Source organism: Spermophilus citellus (genome assembly GCF_964194105.1).
Source record: "Spermophilus citellus genome assembly, chromosome: 6".
NCBI classification, from domain to species: Eukaryota; Metazoa; Chordata; class Mammalia; order Rodentia; family Sciuridae; genus Spermophilus; species Spermophilus citellus.
This window is the reverse complement of record NC_138187.1, coordinates 6,175,633-6,201,756: the sequence shown is the minus strand read 5'-3', so window position 1 is coordinate 6,201,756 and position 26,124 is coordinate 6,175,633. Positions and strand designations below refer to the sequence as shown.

The window sequence follows — 26,124 nt, the reverse complement described above, 5'->3', positions numbered from 1 at the left end:
GAGGAATGTGGCCCAGAGTGAACATCCTGAGAAAACTTACAAAAAAGGAAAGATGCGGAACATCCTCCTCTGACAGGGAGCCAGCCACTTAACACGTGGACACCAAGGGAAGTAGGTGACAAAGTGAGGGATGGGGGCCTTGGGGACTGCATTTCCTCAGCAAGCAAGCCGGAGCCAGCAATGGCTGTGGCGCAGAGCAGTGAGTCAGGTGCACACAGCAGCTTGTCGAGGGGGGCAGGGCACGCACCAGTTCTCCGCTGGTTCTCCGGGTGATGGAGGGGGAACTGGGTTTCATGACACCCTCCATCTGCCTCCCCCGCTCCTTTCCAGTAGTGCTTTCTGAGCACCCAGGGATGTGCCTGGTGCTGAGAGGATGCGACTTTGGGCCCCCAGAAGCCCCGTGAGCCTCCAGGCAGGCAGAGCCCAGAACCGGTGGCTGCGCCTCGGCCCTGGGGTGCAGCAAAAGCTGAAGCCAAGCCGCCCACAGGATGCTGGAAACCACAGGGCCTTGGGCCTGTCACATGAGGAGGACACAGAGGCTCACTCTGCCTCCTTCCTAGGTTCCTGCGGACAGATGCTGAGCACACAGGAGAGGAAATGATCTCGGGGAGCCTCCCAGAGCTACACCCCAGCTCCCAGGCATGTCCTTCAACCTACACAGGCTGATCCCTGTTCTTGGCAGTTAACTTGGGGGCGGGGCATTCTGGTTCCTGGGAGTTGGGGATGGATGGGGGATGAAGAGGCTCCTGAGTCTTCAGTGGTCTGGGGCTTTCTGTCCACTCAGCAGCCGCATGAGGCGTCCTGCCTGCGGAGCCCAGGGCCTTTCCCTGTGAGCCTTGTTGCTTGGGCCAGTGGTTCTCCTCTGTTTTCCTCTGAGTGGACAAACGCAGGCTGGGGCCACGACCAAGGCCACAGGAAGTGGGCAGGTGTGGCGGTCTGGTCACATTGCATCAAGACTCAGGCAACCAGCGAACATTCTGCAGGGGCTCAGGGCTTTTTTCCTGTCAGGGACAGGAAGCCTTTGGAGGGGATGCTCCCTGACTTGGGCTTGAAGCAGCCCCTCACCACCATTTTCAGCTCAGTAACGAGGCCCCTCCATCTGCACTGTTCCTTGACGGCAGTGGCCCACACTACCCCTCCCCTTCTGGAAGCAGCAACCTCCTCCTCAGTTACTGTTTCTGGGTGCCACAGCAACATAAGCCAGGTTGGGGTCCCTCCACCTGGTGGCCACCAGCACACACACTACATATTTATGAAGCCCCATTTTCTCCTAAGTGCTATCTGCCCCTAATGCCCAGTTCACAAATCCCTCTTCCAGGAAGCTGTCCCTGATGCCACTCCAGGCCACGGAGCCCTGACCCCCATGCTAGGCAGGGGACAGGCCAGGGGCTGCCTTCTGTACTAGGCAGGACAGGATGCAGCCAGGGCCCAGTGTACAGGCCATGGCAGTGATTGACTGTACAAGGGCAGGTTGACTGGCAGGTCTAAGCACCCTGCTCCTGAAATGCCCCCCAGATAAGGCTGGGCACAGTGCCCAGGCCTCCTGAGCATAGCCAGCGAGGGCTCCCTTCAGTGTGGGAACAAGTGAGCACCTGTGTCTGTTATCCAGAAACCAGAAAAAGGGGTGAGACGATGGCCTGGAACCCAAGAGAGCAGGCACAAAGAAGTCTCTGCCACCTCAGGTGGGCAGCAGGGGCTGGGGCTCAAGCTCCTGCAGATTTTTCCAGGGCACAGCATTTGGTTTTTAGTCTTTTTTATGTTTATTGCACATCATATAAAACCAACTGTGCTGAATTTGACAGACAAGGACATTCACAGGACGTGGAGGCCCAAGCTCTGCTCCCCTCCAGCTCCGCCGGTGCTCCACACTACTCCCAGGCCAGAAGCAGCTTCCACCCGTGGACAGAACCCACTAACAAACAGGGGTCTGCAGGGGTGTGCCGGGCCCTGTGTACTGTTCAGTTCGGAGACTGCTGGTGACAATGACAAGTCTGGGCAGCTGTGCCAGAAGCTGCCCCTGAGGCATGGTGGTGCAGGTGGCCTGCAGATGCCAGGGTCTGCTGGTGGTGACTGGGATTGGTCTGAGTGCAGAGAAGGAAGACAGGCTGGCCAGCTGGGGCAGGCTGGACCCGACAGACATCTTGGGACACACTCATGGGGCAGTCTGCCTGGGCCTAAAGGACACCGAGTGGCAGAAATGGCCTTCCCTTAGCCAGCTGGGGTGGTTTACTGCCCCTCTGGAACAGACTGGCAGGGCCTGACAGGCACTATGCCCTCTCACAGGACCCTAACTAAGTGGGCACCATGCTCCAGCTACTGCAGCAGAAGCAGGTCAGGAGGAGGCAGGTGGACTGATGTCCTGAGGCCCAGGCATGCCTGTGGACATTTGATCCTGGGTACCCAGGCCCTCCTGGAGATGGCCAGAGGGGGTGACTGGTGCTGGGCACAGATGCCATAGGCCACTGGCAGTGGGGATGGGGCAGGGCCCTGTCAATCCCACTCCCCTTTCTTCCTGCCCACACGCCGTCGCCCCTTCTGCTTGAGCTTCTCCTTGCGGGCTGCAGCGGTGGTGAAGGTGATGCAGTGGGCGTCCAGGATGTCCAGCAGCTTGCCTGTAGCCACACGGATGCCATTCTGCTTCAGTTCAGCCTGCAGCTCTGCCAGCTCAAGGGGCTGGTATGTCAGCACCTTCCGGTACAGGGCTGGCGTGGAGCGGATGTAGCGTCTCACAGCTTCCTCCGTGTCCAGTGCCTGGACGGCTGCCTGTGATGCACTGACCACCTCCTCACCCTCCTCGTCTTCACCTGCAGACTCAAAGGTGGCTCCAAACTCACAGGAGGAAGAACTGAAAAGAACACATGATGTTTTGGGGTGCCCTTCCTCTCTTACCTGGGGCCAGAAGCCCCTCTAAGGGAAGAAGTGTGTTTCTGTGTCCGTGTGGGGCATGGCATGGCAGAGATGACCACCCTCCAGGGTGGCAGGATCTCCTGATGGTACCCCACAGCTGGGCTGCCTGAGCTGGATCCCCCGTAAGCCATACACTCTGGGCGTGTGGGCAAGGAAAGGTCTGCCACCCAGGCTTCCTACAGTTCAAGCCCAAGACAATGGACTTCTGAACATCACCATCAAGCCGCACTGAGCCCACCCTCAGCCCTGCTAGTCAGAGGACACATGAGGCAGCCCTTTCGCTTCCATCCAGTTACCTCTGTGAGCTGAAGGAGCTGTCATTGCCATCCACATAGGTGGCCACGGATTCCTGGGAGGCTGGGAGCTGAGCATCACCATCAGGGCCTGGAGACGGCTCCTCAGCTGCTGACTTCCTTGGGTGCGGAATGCTTTCACCAGGCTGGTGCTTTGGATGTCGGGGGCCCTTGGCCTTAGTGGGACCTTTGGACCTTTGGGTCCTAGGACCTGCAGTGGCCTTGGACTGGGTGTGGCCTGCCCGTGAAGGCCTATAGGTCTCAGTGGTCAGGGTCTGGCTGCAAGGTGCCTCCCGTGGTACTTGTGAGGACTGGATCTCATCCTCAGAGTCAGACTCCAGGGTCTGGTGAGTGTACTGGAAAATCTCCTTCAGTTTCAAAATCATCTGGCGTTTAGGGAGAGGGCGGACTCCAAACCTGGATGGGGAAACAGGTGAACTTCGACACAGCTCTGCAGCCTACACACTCCAAGCTGTTCCATGTCAGCACAGAGCAAACACCAACGGATTCAAGGAACGTTTCCATGGGACTGACACTGGAGACACCTGTCCTCCAAGAACACTCATGCACCAAGCAAGCTTATGCTGCACAGTACCCACGAGGGCATTCCCATAGCGCTCTGCAGCGAGTTCCCCAGGTGCCACTCACCTTGTGGAGCATGGAGACCTGTTTCCTTATGGTGACACAAAGGAGTCTCATTGGTTGGCTTCTTTTGGGCCCATGTAATCTGGGAGCAGTATGCAGACAGTCCCAGGCCATTTACCCCACCCCAGGAGCCACACACTCCCTGCAGAGCTGATGGCACGACTTCTTCCCTGGCCTGGCCCAGCAGTGCCCATCAGATCTGAAAGGCCACCTGTTAAACAGTTCCACTCCCAGTCTTGCTGAGCTTGGTAATGTGCAGGAGAGAAAAGACTACATTTGAGCAAGCTTTCAAGAGCACCACCAACCTGTCCAGCTCTTTCTTCAGCAACGGGGTCTCCATGATGGAATACCGTGGCATTGGAGTTATGGGCACTTTGGGGGGCAAGTTCTTCTTCTGATTAGCACCTTCTGGGTAAAACAGAAGAAGTAAAAATCTCAGTCTGAGATGTGGGTCTGTGACCACTTCCAGTTCTGCAAGTGTCACCAAGAGAAATACATCTCTCAAAGACTCCAAGCAGCACTTGGCCCCATGAGAGCAGAGATACCCACCCTTGTTTGGAGTCACATCTTCCCGTTGGAAAGTAGCCTAGAGCACAACCTTGTATAGTGCTGATGCCCAGGAAATGGGCCCCTGGGGCTGCTCAACCCAACAGCCCAACAACTGATACAGGGCTGGCTTCAGATAATGGGCAGCACTGACAGGCTTAGACATTAGTACTTTTTAATAATTCAACAATAAAGACAAATAACTCAATTAAAAATGAGCAAAGACCTGGGCACAATGGGGCATGCCTGTAATCCCAGCTACTTGGGAGGGTGAAGCAGGAGTTTGAGGCCAGCCTAGGCAACTTAGATCCTGTCTCAAAAAGTGCTTGATGTGGGCTGGGGATGTGGCTCAAGCGGTAGCGCGCTCGCCTGGCATGCGTGCGTCCCGGGTTCGATCCTCAGCACCACATACCAACAAAGATGTTGTGTCCGCCGAGAACTAAAAAAAAATAAATATTAAAAATTCTCTCTCTCTCTCTCTCTCTCTCTCTCTCCTCTCTCACTCTTTCTTTAAAAAAAAAAAAAAAAGTGCTTGATGTATATAAGGACACGAATCGTGAATATACTGTGTATACAACCAGAGATATGAAAATTGTGCTCTCTATATGTAATAAGAATTGTAATGCATTCTGCTATCTCATTCATATATATATATATATATATATATATATATATATATATATAAAAGAAGTGCTTGATGTGGCTCAGTGGTACAGCGCCTGCCTAGCATGTGCAAGGCCCTGGTTCCTCAAAATCCCCAGCACCTAAAACAAAACCAAACAAACAAAAAAACCAGGCAAAGAATCTGAGCAGGCGATTCTCCAAAGATATATGAATGTCCAAGAAGCACATGAAAAGACAATCGGCATTGTGAGCCATCAAGAATATACAAACCAGGGGCTGGGGATGTGGCTCAAGCGGTAGCGCGCTCCCCTCGCATGCGTGCGGCCCGGGTTCGATCCTCAGCACCACATACCAACAAAGATGTTGTGTCCGCCAAGAACTAAAAAATAAATATTAAAAAAAAAAATTCTCTCTCTCTCTCTCTCTAAAAAAAATAAAATAAAAAAATAAGAGAATGGAATAAAGGTATTGTGTCCAACTACGACTAAAAAATAAATAAATAAAATTTAAAAATAAAAAAATACATAGGATTTAAAAAAAAAAAAAAAGAATATACAAACCAAAACCACAATGAGATGCCACTGGGAACCCACCAGGCTGGATGGAATGACACAGCAGTGAGTGCTGGCAAAGGCAGGGGAAATCACAACCCTCACAGCGACTGGTTGGGAAGGATGGAAAATGGAGCAGCCGCTTTGGCAAACAGTCTTGCACTTTTTTCTTTTTTGGAGGGTACCAGGGATTGAACCCAGGGGCACTCTATATGAAGTGTGCAGAGCAGTCAATTTGAAGGGACAGAAAGTGGATGAGCAGCTGCAGGGCTGGCAAGGTGGCTGCTGACGGGCTTCGGCTCTGAGGCAGCGAGAACCTCTGGAACTGTACCACAGGTGGCTGCACAGCATGGTGACTGCTGCAAACTACCCAACAGTACATTTTAAGAGGGTGAATTTTATACCATATAAATTGTATCTCAATAAAGCCATTGCTTTTAAAAAGACAGAGATAAATGAGGGCCACACGGACTCTCCCTCTCATCCTCCTGTGGCCACAGGGCCTCTCCAAGGCTCTGCCTCTTATGGTTTCAGAGTTTGTCTCTGAGCCTCCCTCAGATTCCAACTGAGGTGCCCAGGTCTCAAGCTGCTGCAAAAGTTCTCACAGCACCACTCTGGGAACTGGTAAGAAAATGCAAATTCTGAGTCCCCAAGGGGCCTCCTGAAGCAGAAGCTCTGGCATGTTAAAATGGCACATGCACTTTTTTTTTTTTTTTTTTTTTTTTGTACCAGGGATTGAATTCAGGGGCACTCAATCACTGAGCCACATTCCCAGCCCTATTTTGTATTTTATATAGAGATAGGGTCTCATTGAGTTACTTAGCACCTCACCTTTGGCAGAGGCTGGCTTTGAACTTGTGAGCCTCCTGCCTCAGCCTCCTGAGTGGCTAGGATTAAAGGTGTGTAACTGGTGACACATGCATTTAAGAAAAAAAAAAGTGTGTGTGTGTGTGTGTATATATATATATATATGGCTGGACACAATACCTTTATTTTATTTATTTATTTTTATGTGGTGCTAAGGATCAAACCCAGGTCTTCCACATGTCCTAGGCGAGCGCTCTACTGCTGAGCCACAACCCCAGCCCCGGTGACACATGCATTTTAACAAGCTCTCAGCAACTCTGAAACCACTGAAGTTACGGTAAGCACCATCAATGGCCTGACTGATCTGGGATCTTGGAGGGAAGGAAGCACCAGGCTGCAGTGCTGTGTTCTGTGTCCGTCACGTCTCAATGCAGCAGGCCCTTCCTCCCTTCACTCAAAGTGCCTGGATGGGAGCCGAGGCTTTCAGCCTCCTAGGGTGTCTGAGATGAGCCCCACTTCCCAGAGGGGGTGAGGAAGAGCAGGGGCTCACAGTCTCCCCATTCCTGTTTTTTTTTTTTTTTTTTTAAGTCCAGAGGATTAAACCCAGGGGCACTTTACTACTGAGTTATGTCCCCAGCTCTTTTTATTTTCCATTTGAGACCGTCTCAAGACCTTGCTAAATTGCTGAGGCTGGCTTTGAACTTGTAGTCCTTCTGCCTTGGCGTCCCAAGCCGCTGGGATTATAGGCGTGCACCACCAGACGCCACCACACCAGGTCCCACTAGGGCTCGAACCAGGACCTCATGCATACTAAGCATGTGCTCCGAGTTGCCCCAGCCCCTCTTTTGTCTAAGGAGAATGGAATTCACATTAAAAATGTGTCACTACATTCAGTGTTGGGCAGCCACCCTCTATCTGGTTCCAAAACATCTGCATCACCCCAGAGGGAAACCCTGTACCCAGTAAGTAGTCACCCATCCCTTAGCTCCAAGCATCTGCTGGTCTTCATTCTATCGCTCTGGATTTCTAGGTATTTCATAGAAACAAAATCGTACACCATGTGGCCTTTGCTGTCTGGCTTCCATCACATAGCATAACGTTTTCAAGGTTCATCCACACTGTCGCGTTTTTTTATGGTTGAACCTTCTACAGTGTGGATAAAGCACATTCTGCTTGCCTGTTCGTCAGTGGGAGGGACATCTGGGTAACTTACACCGTCTATCAACACTAGTGCTGCCAATGTGCCATAAGCAGCTATCTGAGTCCCTGTCCTGGAGGACTGTGGACACACTGGTGAGTGTGGAATTGCAACATGGGAGCTGTCACCTCTGGGGATGCTGGTCCAGGGCTCTGGAGGGGAGTTCGTAATGTACAAAGCTTTTTTTTTTTTTTTTTAAATGGGTACTGGGAATTGAACCAGAAGCACTTAACCACTGAGCCACATCCCCAGCCCTATTTTGTATTTTAGAGACACGGTCTCACTGAGTTGCTTAGTGCCTGGCTTTTGCTGAGGCAGGCTTTGAACTTGGGATCCTCCTGCTTCAGCTTCCCAAGCCACTGGGATTACAAGCCTGCGCCACCACGCCCAGCTGGTACAGAGTTCTAACACGTTCCCAGGTGAGCAGCAGTGAGATCCAGGTCAGCTCAGGAATGCTGACCAACTGGCCGCGGAGAATGAGCTCCACAGCCTGCCAGCTTCCCAGCGCTGTGGAAACAGGTCTGTAGGCAATGGAAGGAAGGGCCCCCAGGTGAGCATGCCTTCAAAACCATCAGCCCCGTCCCACTACTGCTCTCCACACCCCTGCGGGGTCAAACAGCCTACAAGACAAGATCCTTCCCCACCCTCATGGCCACTCACTTGGCGTCTCCGGCCCTTCTAACTGCTGACCTCGGTGGGCACTTGATGTCTGGGCCACAGGCGAAGCCTCTGGAGACTTCTGCTCTTCCCCATCCCAGTTGTCCCACAGAGCTGTGTTCAGGAAGCTGAGCCTGCTGCTCCCTGAGGAGCCGGCCTGTGGGGACTGCTGCTGAGGTTCTCTATGGGCAGCACAGCTTCCTCGAATTGGAGTGGTGCCGGGGAGTCCTGGAGAGTGGCAGTCACTGTCGTCTAGAGCCCCATGGGCCCGTCCGCTGGGACTGCTGGTGCTCAGGGGGCCAGTCCGTTCGAGGTTCAAGTGGTCAATTGGAATTGGTGAGAGGGGCTCAACATGCCAACAACAGTCATCCACTGGAACTGGGGGTTCACTATCCTGCAGTGGACTGCTGTTTCCCTGATGGGAGGCCACTTCCTGCTCATCTTCACTGTCCCCAACTTCCACCACTTCGCTTGCTGCAGCCTGATTTGGCAGGAATGGCCCCAGCGGTGAGAGTTTCTGGAACCTGCTGGTGACATCGGTGAGGCCTCCTATACCGGGCTGCTGTGCATGTGGAGAAGAAAGTGAGCAGTACCTGGGGCGGGGACCAGAAGGGCTTCTGTAGACCTGCCTTCCACTGTCAGAGGCTCCTGGGGTGACAGGTGACATCTGGGGCGTGATCACTGAAGACTGTGCAGCTTCCTGAGCGGCCCTGTTTTCTGAGGTGGCGCTGGGCATGTGCCGACCCATCTTGTCCCCTGGAGTCCTGGGGACAAGGCTTGTTATCTGGGTTTGTGATGAGCAGTCACGACTTTTACTGGCCAGTGGGGTGGCAGGCACCAGCCATGAGGTGTCTGTGCTGTCCTCGTGGAGGCTGCTCTCCTGGTCACACAACAGCCAGGGGACCCTTCCACGGCCCAATGCATCCTGATTTTCCAGCTCTCCCTCTTCTTCCTCCGGCTGTATCCCAGCTCCTTCCTTCAGTGGGCTGCAACATTCCTGATCTGCATCAACATCAATGACTGAAAATAGTTCAGAGGACCTAGGGCTGAATTCTAGAACTTTCCTTTCCTCTGGGAGATCATTAGAAATGGACTTTGTTTTGGTCTGTTCCAGTTCCAACTCTTCATCTGAATCCAGTAAAAGGATAATCTCATTCTCTTTGCTCAAGTGGGATGGGAGGTCCTGGGAGCTGGTACTCAAGTGGTCAGGCTGTGACTGGGTCAGGTCGATGGGTGAAGATTTTTCTGGAGAAATCGGGACACCCTTGGTTTTGCCTTCTAACATGGAACTACATCCTTTGCCTTTCCAGTGACCTGGCTCTGTGAGTGAAGTGAGAAAACTATCGTCCCTCTTCTGCCTTAAAGGTACAAGTGGGGACAGTGAGCCTGGGGAGGCCACCCGGGAAGCACCACCGTGTGACTGAGACGCTGCTGGGGATGGATCACCTATGTCAAGGTGGAACTGTGACTGGCCAGGACTCCTGCCTCCGGGGGGCTGTGACAGGAGGTAGCATGGGTGTGGCGGGGATATCTGCTGTGGAGCCAGGGGACAGGCCATCTCCACCTGCCTCTTCCTGACAGTGCCAGTCTGCTCTTCAGGGCTGCTCATTATTTGGGACAGTTCAGATCCTTGAGTTGATGAACAGGCCTGTTGGTGATTGTGGATCTTGACTGGATGCAAAAGGAAGCCTTCTTTTTCCCCTGCCTGGCAGCCCCCAGAGGGCCTCGGGCCAGGTGCCCCTGTTGGCACCTCTTGCTCGTGGGTCTCTGCCTCCCCTGTGTTGACTGAACGCAGGCCCGGGAGCAGCGGAAGGGAATGTGGTGCGTTTCCCCAGGTGGCCGAGGCCTCCTCTTTGCCAGGCCCAGACAACTCCGATTGTTCTTGCTTTTCTAACTGTTCATCACTCTGGACCCTTCCCAGCACAGGCCCAGCCACTGGACTGTCCTCCCCGGGGTAGTGACTGTCCTCCTCTGTGTCTGCTTCTCTCTCCCGCTGTAGTAGCTTTCGCTGAGTAGCTGCAAATTCATAAATTTCTTCCATCTCTGCTTCATTGACCTGCACTCTGTCTTCTTGGTGGCTCTCTGTTTCCTCCTCCTCTTCATCCGCCCACACTGCCCTCAAGAGCTCTTGGAGATTCTCCACTCTGCTGTCACAGTTCTCATCTTCCTTCTCCTGCTGTTCGCCCTCGGAGTCCATCGGGACAGGCACCTGCTCACACAGGTGAACGAGGTCATTCACACCAAACCTGCAACAAGAAGCACTGTGTCGCCACCACTAGAGTGGTGGCCCAAGCTGTCTTCAGGAGGAGGAGCAGCCAAGGGATTCGGCTGTGGCCTTCCCCACTCTCCTAAGATGGCGCCCACTCTCCTGCCCAGGACACCCCAGCCACTAGCTCTAGGAACCACAGACCTACCACATTTACTGGGCTGCTACAAACACAGGGGTGTGTAGACAGAGTACGGGATGGAGGGGTTGGCAGGGCTGCAAATCTGCACAGTGCAGGCTGCCCTGAGAGGCCCCTGGGACAGTCAGTCAGAGACAGACCAGAGCAGGCCAGTCAGCCACTGCCCCGAGGCTCTGGGACTCAGCATTGCCTCTTAAACACGGGGCTGAGCTGTTCCTTCCCAGGCACTGAGGAATGAGGCAGCCTGGGAGGAGCAAGGCTTTACCCCCAAGGCCCTTGAGGTGGCTGGGAGGCAGGATGCCTGCTGCTGCTGCTGAGCTCACAGGGGATGATCAAGAGGCTGCAGTGTGGGGATGCTGAGGCCGCGGGTCAGCCTCTCACCATGCTTGTGGCCTGGCAGAATCCTCCCTATCCAGGGCTTGGCATCCCAATTTTCAACTACCATACTCTATTCAGAGTTGTCACTGGTCATAAACTTGGGATTAAAATTGGACTTTCAAAGTTTTTTTGGGGAAGGGAGTAATGGGGATTGAACCCAGGCATGCTTAACTACTGAGCCACATCCCCAGTCCTTTTTATGTTTTATTAAGAGATAGGGTTTTAGTAAGTTGCTTAGGGCCTCACTAAGTTGCTGAGGCTGGCTTTGAACTTGTGATCCTCCTGCTTCAGACTCCTGAGCCACTAGGACAATAGGTGTACTAACAGACCTGGCTAGGACTCCAAGTTTTGACAGCCTCAGCCCTGACATTCCTGCAGCACAATCTTCCCCTGAGCTGTCAGTCTGCCAGCCCTCACCACTGACTCAAAGACTGTGAAGCTGTGGAAGGAACAGTCCCAACCTGAGGGCCAAGGAGCTCAGGGCAGGGACCAGGCACGGAGGCAGGCTAGTATCTGCTGTGTAGAGATAGTGCAGGAATGCACAGGCTGCCTCGAAGCTCACGTTGCTCAGTAGGACACGCTGGGTCAGATCACCATCTTCTACAGCAGAGAAGCCTTCATTGTTCACCTGAGAATTAAACAAAATACAGAAGGTTAATTGACTGGACAGTTGTGACTTGGAGTGAGCAGATTGTCCACATGTCCGTGTGTCTTGAGCCTGGGCCTTTGCTGTGCATTTAGTTGGCCACAACTCTGGAGGATGGGCTATAACATTTCTCTTTATTTTTTTTGTACCAGGGATTGAACTCAGGGGTGCTTAACCACCGAGCCACATCCCCAGCCCTTTCTATTTTCTATTTTGAGACAGGATCTCAATAAATTGCTAAGATTGGCCTTGAACTTTCAATCCTTCTGCCTTAGCCTCCCAAGCCACTGGGATTACAGGTGGATGCCACCATTCCTGGCTTGGGATATAACAGTTCTTATTTTCAAAGTCACATTATGGGTGGATGTTTAAGGAGCTAGTTCATTTTCCTTTGACAAGGTCTAGAATTTTCTGACACAGACTAATTTCTTGGATTCCTATAAGTTAGAACATGTCTGAACAGCAACTCAATCTTAAAGAGACTGATGTAAGACTTTAAAAGAGTACAAATGGAGGAAAGAGGGAACAATTCTGAGGGGAAAATAAGGAACTGAAAATCTGGCCAGTTGCAGTGGTACACGCCTGTGATCCAAGAAGCCCGGGAGACTGAGGCAGAAGGATTGTGAGTTCAAAGCCAGCCTCAGCAACTTAGTAAGGCCCACAGCAACTCAGCAAGACCCTGTCTCTATTAAAATACAAAAGGGGGACTGGGGTTGGATCAGTGATAGATCATTTGTATTGCATATGTGAGGCACTGGATTTAAAACTCAGCACTACATAAAAATAAATAAATAAAGATATTGTGTCCATCTACAACTAAAAAAAATAAATATATTAAAAAAAATACAAAAAGGGACTGAGGATGTTGCTCTGTGGGATGTTGCCCCTGGGTTCAATTCCAAGTACAAAAAAAAAAAAAAAAAAATTGACATTTCCCAGCTCTGCAGCCTTCCCTTCTCCACAGAACCACAGAAGCAGATCCTGCTGGCAACCATCAGGAAGCCTGCTCTGCGGCAGGACAGCGGTGTGGGGTGAGACGAGTGAGGAAGGGAAAAGGCTGCATGAGACATAAGAGAGGGCCCATTCAGAGAAAGGTGGCAAGGGAGGGCGAGAGGTACGTGCTGGCCACTGCCCTGCGTACTTACATACTGAATGAGAAGTGGACATCGGGCATAAAGCACAAACTTGTGGGCATAAAGCACCTCCCCACTGTCCATCTGGAACTGGACGTCACTCAGGTGTGGGTTATTGACCATGGCACTGAAGTCAGCAGCCAACAGCCCCAGGGAGACCTGCAGAAGGAGAAAAGGAGGAATCCTAGCTTTTCTAACTGGGCCTTGAGGGCCCCAACAGGGGGGGCGCTAGGGTGGGCTGAGCCAGGACACTTGCTCTCCTCTCTAGAACGTGCCTGTACCACCTCTGGGTTACCTTAAAGCCCTCAGTGATCCAGAGGCGCAAGACACTACTTCTGTCTCAGGTTCCCTAGCATACTGTGCTCCCTGACCCACAACGGAAGGGACCTGCAAGTGGATTACGATAATATGTCCTCGCAGCCTCTGGGATTGCGTGTGCACATGCTGTCACACCCAAGTCCTCAGAGCAGCCTGATGTAGCAGACCAGAACCCTGAGCTCAAGGTGCTCGGGGACCTGCCATTTCCTGACTATACGTGGTGACATCACCAGGCTGGCCCATGGCATGAGGTGCTGGGTCTCCTGGGATGATGTCCACTCTAAAAAGTACCCAACTTCTGGGGCTGGGGTTGTGGCTCAATGGTAGAGCGCTCGCCTAGCATGTGCAAGACATCAATCCTCAGCACCACATAAAAATAAATAAACAGGGGCTGGCGTTGTGGCTCAGTGTAGCGCGCTCGCCTGGCAAGTGCGGGGCCCTGGGTTCAATCCTCAGCACCACATAAAAAACAAATGAGGGTATTGTGTCCAACTACAACTAAAGAATAAATATTTAAATAAATAAGTAAATAGATAGATAGATAGATAGATAGATAGATAAAGGTGTAAAAAAAAAAGTATCCAACGTCTAATGCTCTCTGCCAACAACATGGGACACTGGACCATTAGTTGGAGCCCAGGACCCACACACAGAAGGGTCACAGCAAGTCCCTTCACAATGAAGGAAACAAGCATGTGAGCAGATGCCAGGATGAGGAAGCTGCAGTCAGCAGTCCCACTGGGCTCCCAGGACAGAGAGGCTCCAAGGCTTTGCTGCTGAGGTAACCCACAGCATCCAAGGATGAAGGGACAGAAGCACCAGGAGGGGACTCAGGAGGGCAGGTGGGCTCTCCGCTGGCTCCAGTCAAGGGCCAGTCGGGGTGTCAGTCATCTGGGAAGCAGAGACCAGTATTCGAGCACCAGTGGCCAAGACCGTGGAGCTGGAGCAGAGCCAAAAGCCTGGCCTGTGGCACAGAAGCCCATCCTTACCGAAGTGTGGTCACCTCTCTCAGGAGGCTTCTCCTTGAATGGCAGGACAAAGCCAGTCAGTGGAAGGCTGCTGGGCACCGAATCTATCCCTGAGAGAAGGAGTCACTCATTAGAACATCACTTCCTGGCAACGTCAACCACCAAGCAGGCAGTACCACCTTAGGCTGGGCTGCACCAGCAGTGCCCTGGCAAACTGCCAGCCAAGGCCACCTGCACTTAAAGCACACCCCCAAGACTATTCTCACCACCCTTCCTGAGGGGGAGGTAAAAGGACAGTAAAACAGACAAAGTTAGCGAGGATGGCTCAGTCTTTGGTTGAACTTCTTGCAAAACTGTGACAGACACAAGTGTCCTACATCACATTTCCCTCTAAGGAAAACACCCAAGGCCTGACCCTCACTTTGAGCTGGCATGAGCCTCAGGTCTGAGCTACCTCACAGCTCGGTCTAGCCTGGCCAGCCACATCAGGTAGGGCTGGCCCAAAACCCCACCCAGGGCTCACCTGCAACCCCACTGTAGGGCCATGGGCTGCCACTCAGCCCCTCCTCCGCCAGGTCCATGAGGTCCTGCAGGGCTTGGTGCTCCCTCTGGCTGGCAGAGAGCAACAGGTCCCTGGGGCCAAGGCCTGCAGGGTGGCTGCTGTGGAGAGCAGGTGACTTTTGCACGCTTGGCTCTGGCTGCTCCCACAGCACCAGTGGTAGCTCAGGTTCCTGCCTGAGACCCTGCAAGAAGGTGGAAAACAGCAGTTTGATCACTGTCACGCACTGCAGCAGCCACCTCCCCCCCACACGGCTGGACCTAAAACTGCATAGCAGGAAAAGGGCTGTTCTGAGGGTGGCCAGTCACAGCCAGGAGCAGTCCTGGGAGGCTTTCTCCCATCCCTGTATCCTGGGCTCTGTCATGGCCCGGCTGGGCCATGGCATCCATGTCTGCAGTCCATCCCTGGGCTGGAAGGGGGCCTAATGTCATCTAAATGGCTGCATGCAGTGAGTGTTGACTGAGGACCTCCTACAGGAGGATCCTCTGAGGAAAGACTTTACTAGTCCCCCTGGGGGTGGAGGGCATGCTAATTTTTGGAGCCAAAGTCCTTCCTTTCTTATCAAGAGAACCACTTAGTTGCTAGAAGGAGAAATGAGTGGCAGCTGGTGCCCCTTTGGCTTCCTCCCCTTCTATTTCCTGGACTTCTCATTGCCCACTGTCATATCCAGGGCTGCATTTCTGCACTCTCCCCAAAGCCTGTCCATGTGCTAGGAGGGACAGGCTCACCTTGGCTGGGTGCTGGGGCACGATGGGAGGTACCAGGCCCATGGTGTAAAAGGACTCCACAGCCCAGGCCCCAGTCAGGGCACTTCCCTCCCACAGAAAGTTCCTCTTTCCTTCAGGCAGCTGTAGACGCCAGCCTGCCTCTTCCCATTCTTCCTTGAAAATCCTGCTGGCAGGAAGTGGTGGCGTGCTGGACAGCTCCACTTCCTCTGAAAGCAGCTGGGCCACGCGGTCCTCAATCTGTCTACCTGTGGTCTCAGAATCCTGAACTAACAACTGTGGGGGGGATGCCGGGGGTTTCTTCTTGCGACTCTTTTTCTCTAGAGATAAACAGAAGTGGCTCAGTCAGTGATGGATCTATCTCCTTGTATGGAAGCCCCCACTAAGAGGAACTTAGTCATGGCACAGCAGCGAGATCTCTCGGGGGCCCTGCTCCCAGCCACTCATACCTGCTCCTGGTCTCATTCTCTCAGAAAAAGCGTTTTCTAGTATGAGTGCAGGCACAGCTGGACACTGCTCTATCTCAGATCGGGATAGAGCCATGGCCACCAGCAGGTCCTCGGATGGCACGCTGGGCTTGCTAACCTTCCGCCTCTTCTGTGGCTCCTTCTTGTTGGTGGCTCCTTTCCTTTTCAAACCCCTAGTGTGACTGTCAGAGCTAAAAGACACAGAGAAAGGCTGGTGAGGGCATCCCCAAAGCCTGGGCCTCTTCCCTTTTAGGGGTGACAGGAAAAGGATTGACATGCCATCAGTCACCTCAGCTTCCACTGTGCTGATTCTGCTCCTCCTGAGCTCATGCAATCCTAGCCAAAAGTTCAGCATGGGCGGGACACAGAAGGATCTGGGCCCTTTCTACGACTGTCCAGTTGGGTTCTTAGCAGACAGACAAAGCCATTGGTGGTCCCTGTAAACCCTAGTTATGTCCAAACCTTCTGGTGTAGTCAACACTTGATGGCTCTGAGTTGGCTCCCTAGATTTGCACTGAAACTTCTGGTGGCCCAAAAGCAGCCCTTCCTTCAGGGGTTCCAGGGCAATGTCTCTACCCCAGGCCTAAAGGAAGGGCCTCCTTTCCGTCAACAGTGAGCAGCCTCAGCCAGTGCAGCACCTCTGATATGGGCAGTTAGTGTGGAGGGGTCTCTGGCTGGAGGAAACCTGCCTGCCCTGGCTTTTGCAAATGCTGTGTTCTTGCTGGGTGAGGAAGGCTGGAGATTCCAGCGGTGGCCTTGGAAGATCTAAGCAAGCCCTAACTCAGCTCCAGCTTTCTAGGAACCATAACTGCCAAAGGGAAAGGGGCCAGCTTGCTCCTATGAGGGCGGCAGGGCCTGAGCTCCAGGAAAGCAAGCGAGGAGCTCAGGGGCTGGGTGCCCAGTCAACATAGGCACCCAGGCCAGCGAGCCTGCCAGAGAGCCACATGCCCAGGCTTGGCCTCAGGAGGGTGAGTTCAAAGACCCCTCAAGGGTATCCAATTCCTGTAGCTTTCTATTCAACCTGCCTTCTAGGACCCACATATGTCTAGTTTCACTACTTGGGAGAATTTTAGAAGCAGACATTTAATCTGATTGGCAAGCAATGGGTGAGACAGTCTGTTCACAAGCCTCAGGCTGCCCATCCTATAATCTAGTGTGGATGTCTAAATATAAATGGGCTTCTCAGCTAAGAGAACCCCTCTGCCTCTGCAATCTCAGCTTGACCAAGCCCATGACCCACAGGCAAGACAGTGGTATAAACAGTCCCCAACCTTCGTCTTCCCTATACTCCTACTAGCTGTCAAAGAAGAGAAGTCCCAAACCTAAAATAGTCTGAGGCCCACAGTGCCTTTGTTCCCTCTAAAGTTGGGATCAACTTGGGTGTCCTGAGCCCCAGGGCAGTATGAGCAAAGCTAACCTGTGTGAGGCACTGGGTTTGATCCTCTGCACCACATTAAAAAAACAAATAAACAACAACAACAAAAAAACATAGATAAAATAAAAGCATTCTGTCCATCTACAACTACCCCCCCCCCCAAAAAAAGTACAAACCACATATCAACACTACCATTTGGCTCCTTTTTTCTTCATCTGTCTCACCTGGGTACAGGAAGACTGCCGCCTGCCTCCAACTGAGCTGTCTGCAGCCGCGCGGCCTGCAGCAGGAGCTGGGGGCCCACCTCCATCTTCACTGCACACTGCTTCAGGTGACTGATTCTGCTCTTGGAGCTGAGAAACGGTTTGCCACAAATCGGGCACTCAGGGATCTGAGGTATGGAAGGTTTTAGTACCTTTTCAGCCTCATCCAAGCACCTGAAGGAAAACAGTAAATAGGGGAGAGCCAGCCTACCCAGGAACATGGAAGGCAGCAAATGCTGGTTCATTTCAACATGGATCTGCTGTGGTCTAGGCATGTCCCCAAAGCCAGTCCCCCACAGTCTGCTCATCTCCCCAGCAGTTGGCTCCAGAAACTAAATTTAGACATCTGTTAGTAAAGTGGCTAAAGAAAGCAAGGAGACACCCAACAGAGTTACCTTGGGATCCAGCAACTCCACTCCCAAGCACAAGCCCTGAAGAACTGAAAACAGGTATTCAAACAAATACATGAAACCTCCATCAGAGCAACTATTCACAAAACCCACGAGGTGGGAAACATCCAACTGTATATACAGGGATGAAAGGATAAAAGATAAGGTGGCTCCATACAACGGCTGTTACTCAGCCATGAAAAGGAATGACACACTGATACATGCACCACACAGATGACCTTTGAAAACATTATGTTAAAGGAAAGAACACATGAAAACATGTAAGTAAAGGAGGAAAACAAAAGGACCAAGTAATGCCTGACTCTACATCTATGTAGTGTCCAGAGTGAGCAAACCCACAAACCACAATCTGTGGTTTCCAGGGGAGTGACGGAGGGGCAATGGGGTAGAGACTTCTTTGGGGTGATGAAAGTAACCCACAATTGATACTGGTGACAGCCGCACAACCATGTGGATATAACAAAAGCCTCAGGATTGTACACTTTTATTTTCTTGTGGCACTGAGAATAGAACCCAGGGTCTCAGAAGTGCTAGATAAGCACTGAGCTGTATCTCCCGCCCTTTCTATTTTTATTTGGGGATAAGGGTGTTGCTAATTTGCCTAGGCTGGCCTCAAACTTGTGATCTCCCTGCCTCAGCCTCCCAAGGAGCTGGGATCAGGGGTATGTGCCACCACACCCAGCTGGAATTGTGCCCTTTAAATGGGTGAAAAGTATGATGTGATTATATCCCAATAAAGTTGTTAGGTGGCAGGGCATGGTGATGACACCCAGGTGCTAGTCTCAATTCCCTCTAGAGTGGGCTGTTCCCTACTTGGGTCGTTTAGGTGGGAGACAGGACGGTCTGTGTTGCTCCTACCTGTTCACGTGCTGCTCCCTCCGGGTCACATTCATGGCTGAGAGGTTCTTCTGACACATTTGGCAGAAGAACAACCCATTCTCCTCCAGGCTACCATTGTGCGCAGATGCTGCTTCCCTTCCAAACTCCTGCTGCAAGGCCAAGGCCACGGCAGCATCGCTGTCTGTGGCAGGGAGCCTGGGCTCATACCCTGTGGAGAAGCAACCAAGATCCATGAGGACAGGGCCACCACCAGACTCTGCCATGTCTATGCCTCTCACAGAGCATGAAGAAACCAGAACCTAGCACCACTGTGCAGCCTTGGTGATGGGGGTGCGGCCCACTGAGACTGGGCACGGGGGCACTCCTGGAACAGCTCTCCCAAAGTCCAGTATGCACATGAACCACCTGTGAGGCTTGTTAAGATGCAGGCTCAGATTCAGGAGGTCCAGGTGGCACCTGGGACTTTGCATCTCTAACAGCCACCAGATGGGTGATGTGAGTGGTCCTGCAGAAGCTGTCCTTCATCTTCCACTAAATCCTGCACCTCTGGCACTACAGGGTTACACGGCTCCTAGTCCAGCAGAACGAGGTTTTCTCTTTCAAGCTCAGCCTCCCCCACTGCTGACCTACTGCCCATGACAGAAAAACCACAGCAAAGTAAAAGGCCTTCAGTGGTTAAAGGCAGAGTCTCCAACTTAGCATTAGACCAAAGGAGGAACTGATTCTGACCCTGAAATGGCTGCCGGGTGGTCCATCTGATATTACTGGAGCTGAGCATCACTGTGGCCTATCACTGCAGCCACAAAACCAGGAAGCAGCACCCCTTCATTTGGCATCCTGTTTTCCTTTCTTCCTGTGGAGCTGGGAACTAAACCCAGGGTCTCACCCATGCCAAGCACATGTTCTACCACCGAGCTTGCTCACAGGTACCCTCCCTTTTTTTTATTATTATTTTTGGTACTGGGGATTGAACTCAGGGGCATTCGATCACTGAGCCACATCCCCAGCCCTATTTTGAATTTTATTTAGAGACAGGGTCTCACTGAGTTGCTTAGCACCTCGCTTTTGCCAAGGCTGGCTTTGAACTTGCCATCCTCCTGTCTCAGCCTCCCGAACCGCTGGGATTACAGGTATGCCCACCATGCCGGGCAGCCCTCCCTTTCTTTTCTTTTTTTTTAAATAAAGAGGTGGAGCCAGGCACAGTAGAACATACCTGTAAACCCAACACCTAGGAAGACTGAGGCAGAAAGAGCTCAAGTTCAAGATTTGACTTGGTAACTTAGTGAGAACTAGTCCCAAAACTTAAAAAATAAGAAAAGGGGGTGTCTGGGGACATAGCTCAGTGACAGAGTGCCCTGGGTTCAATCACCAGTACTGGGGGCAGGGAAGGTCTATCCCTTCCTGAATCTTAGTTGGGCATAATGTGAAAACACCTGGCAAACAACTGAGTCAAATGTATGGCAGGTGCCAGGCTTAGGCAATTGCTGAGTGACTCCTCTGTCCCTCACTTGTGTCACAAGGATCAACGCCTCTGTAGATATCAACTCACATGCTGTAGACCTTTGGGGCAGCCCAAGAATCCTCATGCTCTCAGGTGAAATCAGGAAATATATTACCAATCTGTATTTATTAGCTGTAGTTCTACCACAATGGTTTCTTCCTACTTCTTTTCCTGTTGTTATGTACTTATCAGAGGATCAATGCTTTTTAGGCGATAAAGAGGACCATCTGGCACTACGACACTGACACACTTGCAGTGGCGCAATACAAAGTACACAGCACTGTGCAGTGTGGCTTCACAGTGTTTAACCTGGGCCAGTGGAGCCCGACCCACCCACAGTGCACCACAACCCAAGCACCAGCAGAAGGCATGAAATGACACCAGAGGAAAGAATCAAACACATCCAGAAAGTGGAAGATCTTATAGGACAATTAGCGTGGACTCCTAGGAAAGTTAGTGTTAAAACAAAACAAAACAAAATAAAAATAAAAACCAAGGCACTTGGGGCTGGAATTGTGACTCAGCAGTAGAGCGCTTGCCTAGCATGGGCGGGACCCGGATTCGATCCTCAGCACCACATAAAAATAAAGACATTGTGTTGTGTCCATCTATACCTAATAAATAAATAAATAAATAAATAAATAAATAAACCAGGGCACTAGTCTAGAATATGACCTTAAGATACCACAGAGCTATAACAATACAAAGTGTATTACTTATACTGAGTCCTCACTAGGAAAAAACAGTTATGAGAGACAGCCTGGAAGCAACTGGGAAATAGGACTATGAACTGCATATAAGTTCAATCGTGGAATCAGATGGATGTTGGTGGTGTGGTTCTGCAGGAGAATCCAGCAGTGAAGCATCATAATGTCTATAACTTATTTTCAAATAATATAAAAATATATATTTTTAAAAAACATACAACAGGAACATTCTGAACCAACTTTGGGACTACTGGTCAATTCTAGAATCACAAACAAAACCAATTAAGATCTGAAAAACTAAAAAAAAGGGTATATATGTGGCAAAATGTTAACATATTGTTGAATCTATATGAAGGTATAGAGAATTCATTGTAATTTTTATCAAGCAAAGACTTATATAATGAAATGTCAAAATAAAAAAAATTTTTAAAAAAAGGTACTTTTGTCAAGGAAGCCAACTGAAATGACCAAGGGACCCTTCATTCTTTGGCTGGAAAAGTTTAAACAATAGGCAGAGAGCCTGCCTACAACAGAAATGGAATGAACACTGGTTCCTTTCTGCCCCCGTACTCCAGTACTATAACTTATTTCTGCTTGGAAGAAGAACATGCTTCTCATACCGTTTCCTGCCACCATCTCCTCTTGAGGACTCTGTGGGCTGTTCTCTTCCAGTGCAGCCTCCACAGAGCACTCTCCTGAAGCATGCCTCAAACGCTCAGGGTCTGCTCGCTTGAACTGCTGCATCCGCTGGAGAACCAGCTCTGCAGTGCGGGGTTTGGAGGGACTTGGCACAGCTGCTGTCAAACAGGTTAGAGCAAGGTGGGAGTCACGACTGGGAGCATTCTCTGGCAGAAGAAAATATTCAGTGTCTGTACTACTAGAGAAATAAGACTTTCCCCACCAGAGGCAAGTGACCCAAGGTTCCAAGGGATACTTTACCAACCAGTTTAGGTTGGACCTGCAAGTGTGAGCAAGACTGCTTGCTGGGAACTTGTTTGTGGCAATGACAGGAGGAGGGATGTGACTGCTGATGAGCTTGGGGTCTATTTTGGGGGTGTTTAAAAATGTTCTAAAATTAGGTAGCAGTGGTGGTAGCACAACTCTGATTATACCACTGAACTCTACACTTTAATAAGTGAATTAAATTCCAATACATTTCACAGGAAGTGAATTATATTTCACGAACACTTATTAAATATTAATGACAAATGTTTCTCTCTTTCTAGATCCATTCTCCTTTAACTTGGGATCCACAGAAGGCCTTCAGTGGAGACCGTGAACCCCCTGAAGCTGGGTCAATTTTACAGGCATAGGGTTTTCTGGGAACCATGAAGAGCTTTCATTAGATGTGCAAAAGGGAGCATGAAGGGCCAAGAGTGTCTAGGCGACATTACTGCTGCCGTCTACAGTCTCTGAGCTAAGGTTTGACTACCACTCTTTAGAGGAGCTTCTGCCCATGTTAGGGGGAAAAATGCTATTTCAGGTCAGGAAGTGAAGGTAAGGAAAATTTAGAAACAGAACAGTAGCTCAGAGGACTTGTGGTGCATTATTCACACATGGCTGGCCTTCAGTTCTGCATGCAGAACTTATGCTGAGGCAGGCCTCAATGTGCTGAGGGCAGCAGGAGAGAATGGCTACCTCAAACGAAGAGAAAAGGAAAAAAATAATTAAAGGTCTTTGGAGAAGAGTTAAGACCTGAAGATGCTCCTGGGATCTAGACTCAGCACAACTTCCTCAGCCTTCTCAGCAACCTAAACAAATTGGCTGGCCATTCCAACTTACCCACACTGGAATGAATTCAAGAAAATCACAGCATTATTTTCAGGTTGTGTAACTCCCGTTAGCTATGTAACATAAACATTCATGAGCAATTCTCAAAGAGCAGAGGGCTCCAAAGAGAATTGCATGGGAGATTCACAAAGGGCTCATGTTTTCTATAGTTACAGTTTATAAGTTGGCAAACTCTGGGCCTGGGGCTGGCTGCCTGTTTTTGTACATGAAGTTTTATTGGCACATGGCCACACCCACTGATTTCCTTATGGTCTATGGCTGCTTCACACTATAGATTCAGAGTTGGGTACAGTGATCCCTCTAGGGAACTGGTTCCAGGACCCCCTACAAATACAAAAATGTGCAGATGTTTGAGTCCCTTATATAAAATAGTACAATATTTGCAAAGGACCTTTAAGTCATATCTAGATGACTTATGACACTTAATATAATGTGTTAGGTAATTGTTACACAGTATTGTTTAGCAAATAATAAGAAAATAAGTCTGTACTTGCTCAGTACAGATGCAGTTGTTTTTCCTCAAATATTTGCTATCTGAAGCTGGCTGAATCTTCAGATTCGTATCCCACCTATAGGGAGGGTCAATGACAGTTCTAACAGATTGTAGGGCCCACAAAATCAAAATATTACTGTCTTTGGCCTTTTTCAGAAAGTTTTCCAACCCATGGTTGGAGATAGTGCAAATCACTTCTGTGGTCTCTCTGAAAGGTGTGGCCATGGTTCTTGCCTGGTTACCTGTCTGGATGCTCTGTGCTCTTTCGCAGAGGTTGGGCTGATTCAGAGCAGGAGCAAGCACTCCTCCCTCCCCATTCACAGAGAGAGCTTGTTCATTTTCTTGCAACTTGATTGCCTCTGGCTTTTTAGTGCTAGGGTCCTCGCTGCCTAATTTAGGTTTCTTCCCTGCAGGGCCAAGAAGTGTTTTGCTCTTGGTGGTGGATTGTTTGTTTTTTTTCAGTTTGTTTCTGATCTGAGTGCTGTTTGAGGCCTTCTGGGTCTTCTTTTCTCCTGACACTTCCTTGGTCCCATTTTTTTTTACCCTTTGGAAAAAGTTGGCACAGAGTTCTTTAAAATCATCATCTGACTCATCCATCATCTGACCAGTTTTGAGTTTTAAGGCTTTGGGATGGGTCTTCAGGGGAGTAAGGACTGATCTGAGGGCATTTCCACAGTAAGAGAGAGAGAGGCTGCCTACAAGCCCAGCTTCAGTCACACTTTCAGCTCCACCAGCTTCTTCCTTGACTCACCAAGTCCCGTGGAGAGTGCACAACTGAGCAAAAAGTATTGTTTTCCTCTCCGTAATGATTTAAATATCTTTCTTCAAATTGGGCCCATGGTTAAACCACATATTTAAAGCTTCCTTCTGCTAAAGTTCACAGCTGAGAAAATATTCTGCTGTCCAACAGAGGCCTCTGACATAAAACACACATGAATTCCGTGCTCAGGTGAATCTCCAAGATCTCCATGATAATGAAGCACATGGGTTGGTTTGATTTCATATCTGTGGAAAACCAAAAGCAGAACTGTAATTCAACAAACATCATATGTCATTTCTTCCAGGAAGGTAAAAACCATGCAGGGTGTGGAAAAAGTCTTCAGAGTAATAACATTCTACAAATGCTCTGTATGGCCTTATTAACATAGTATAATCATCCCACAGGACATCACAACACATCAGGGTATCTAGAAACCTGCCAATGCAGTCTTCCATAGGCAGGAAAAAATATGTGCATCTTAGGAGAGCTTTGCTTTTACTGAAATTTGGAGAACCCTACAAAGGACAGTTGCCAAAGAAATTGGGTAAGCCCAAACCTAGGGAACCTATCTCCCTACACAGGCCTAAAACTACCAGATTTATTAATGGCTTGGGGCTCCATGAATAAATACTGCATAAAAGAAAAAGCATATAACCCCAAACACATAGGAGAGAAAAGGCCACTTCTCTACCTTCTCAGCCCACAAGAGCTCTCCAAACCCAGAGAACCAGAATACTGCTTATATGCAAAGGTTGAACCAAAGGGCATTATTATTTACTTCAGCACACTATTTAGTATGGTTCAAAAATCAAAACTGAATTATCAGATGGCAAAGTCCTTCATTTCAAATTCAACAAAATCTCCAATGCCCAGTCTAATTAATCATTTAGTTTTCCAGAACTGGGCAGATAAAGCTGCCCAGAATCTCCTTTGTATGGCAGCTGAGTCTCATCTTCCATGTTATCTCCTCAGAGCAGCTTCCTTTGATGTTTAAGTGAACACTCTCCATGTATTGTCACACATGGTTTTCAAAATGGCACTTATCAAGGTTATAGTCATATACAATGAAAAACCTTTATTGAGTGCTTACTGTGTGCCAGACTGTTCCAATTGCTTTTCGAGTCTTTAACTCATTTAATCCTTACAACTCAAAACAAGAAAATCAACAGTCATCTTTTCTTTACAGCAAGGACCTATGCACAAGCTGAATAAGGAACTAGCTCGAGTCATACAGCTTTTCAAATGTCGAGGCAGAGATCAGACTCAAGCAGTGTGATTCCAGAGTATCACTCTTATGTTTTTATTCATTGACTTATCTGTCCCCAACTTAAGTTCAACACTTCAAGAGGGCACAGTGAATTCTTTCTGGCTGATCCAGCACCTGACCTGTAAAAGGGTGCTCAACAACCATTTGTTGATCATGAACTGCAGAGAGTTTGATATAATCGAAGTGAAGGAAGTGGTAGGGAGAAGGTCTGCAGGGAGCAGCAAAGATCGGTTCAGGAGAGCGCGTAACATCAGGCTAAAGCAAACTGATTTCGTCTTGTCGGGGTGGGGGCGGCTAGACCAAATTCCACATGCCACAGTGAGGAGCCCCCACGCCTCGGTCGGTGATTGTCAAGGCGGTCGGTCCCCGGTGGGTGAGCAGTCACTACCTGCCGGATGACAAACGGACAGGGGCCGGCAGGACAGGGCGCTCTGCGGGCGCGCTCCCAGCCGGCGCGGGAAGAATGAATGAGTCGGGGCGGGGGGACGCCTCCCCATCTCGGCCACTACAGGCAGGGGCTGGGGGTCCGTCTGGGGAAGAGATGCCAAGGGCCCTGAGAGCCCTAAGGCCAGAGAAGGACCCCGATCGCTGGCCGCAACCTCCCGCCCCGCCTCCCTCCGAGCGGCCCCCGTACAGCAGGCGCGGCTCCGGCCTCTGGGCCGCGAATGCGGCCCTGCCGAGGCTAGGAGGTCCGCCAGAGGCGGGTGACTACAGATCGGCCCGCAGAAGAGCGGGAACGGCTCGAGGGGAGAGGCCTTCCTCCTCCCGGGCGCGGACTCCCAGCCCCGAAGCCGGCTCCTCCTACCTCCGGCGCCGCCGCGGCACCTTCTCAACGGAGAGCCTTGCGCTGGCGCATGCGCCCCCCGGCGTCCCACGGAGCACGGCTTGTG

The 26,124-nt window shown here is 50.6% G+C and overlaps 1 protein-coding gene across 6 annotated transcripts; it reads right to left on the bottom strand.

Annotated features, from left to right (window-relative positions):
* Positions 1 to 1,748: 1,748 nt before the first annotated feature.
* SLX4 (SLX4 structure-specific endonuclease subunit) lies at positions 1,749 to 26,102 on the bottom strand. 6 transcript variants are annotated; one of them, XM_081299633.1, is made up of 15 exons: positions 26,040 to 26,102; positions 23,450 to 24,212; positions 21,544 to 21,768; positions 18,734 to 18,923; positions 17,427 to 17,639; positions 15,810 to 16,018; positions 15,364 to 15,680; positions 14,600 to 14,819; positions 14,098 to 14,186; positions 12,803 to 12,949; positions 11,473 to 11,639; positions 8,232 to 10,474; positions 4,151 to 4,253; positions 3,204 to 3,617; positions 1,749 to 2,845 (listed from the first exon to the last, which is right to left on the bottom strand). In XM_081299633.1, exons 2-15 carry the CDS (start codon positions 23,805 to 23,807, stop codon positions 2,491 to 2,493), a joined length of 5,250 nt encoding a protein of 1,749 aa, XP_081155759.1. In that variant the 5' UTR covers positions 23,808 to 24,212; positions 26,040 to 26,102; the 3' UTR covers positions 1,749 to 2,490. The 6 variants fall into 6 exon arrangements, with proteins under 6 accessions (XP_081155759.1, XP_081155760.1, XP_081155763.1 ...); XM_081299634.1 differs by having other exon boundaries at positions 4,151 to 4,250; XM_081299637.1 differs by having other exon boundaries at positions 17,427 to 17,555.
* Positions 26,103 to 26,124: the final 22 nt, after the last annotated feature.

Coding starts and splice junctions, on each gene's coding strand:
- SLX4 (XM_081299633.1), bottom strand. CDS start 23,807: ATGATGGATGAGTCAGATGATGATTTTAAAGAACTCTGTGCCAACTTT. Junction 11,640..12,802: donor GTCCACTTCTCATTCAGTAT/GTAAGTACGCAG, acceptor TTTAATTCTCAG/GTGAACAATGAAGGCTTCTC. Junction 3,618..4,150: donor CTGAAGAAAGAGCTGGACAG/GTTGGTGGTGCT, acceptor TTCCCCATCCAG/GTTTGGAGTCCGCCCTCTCC.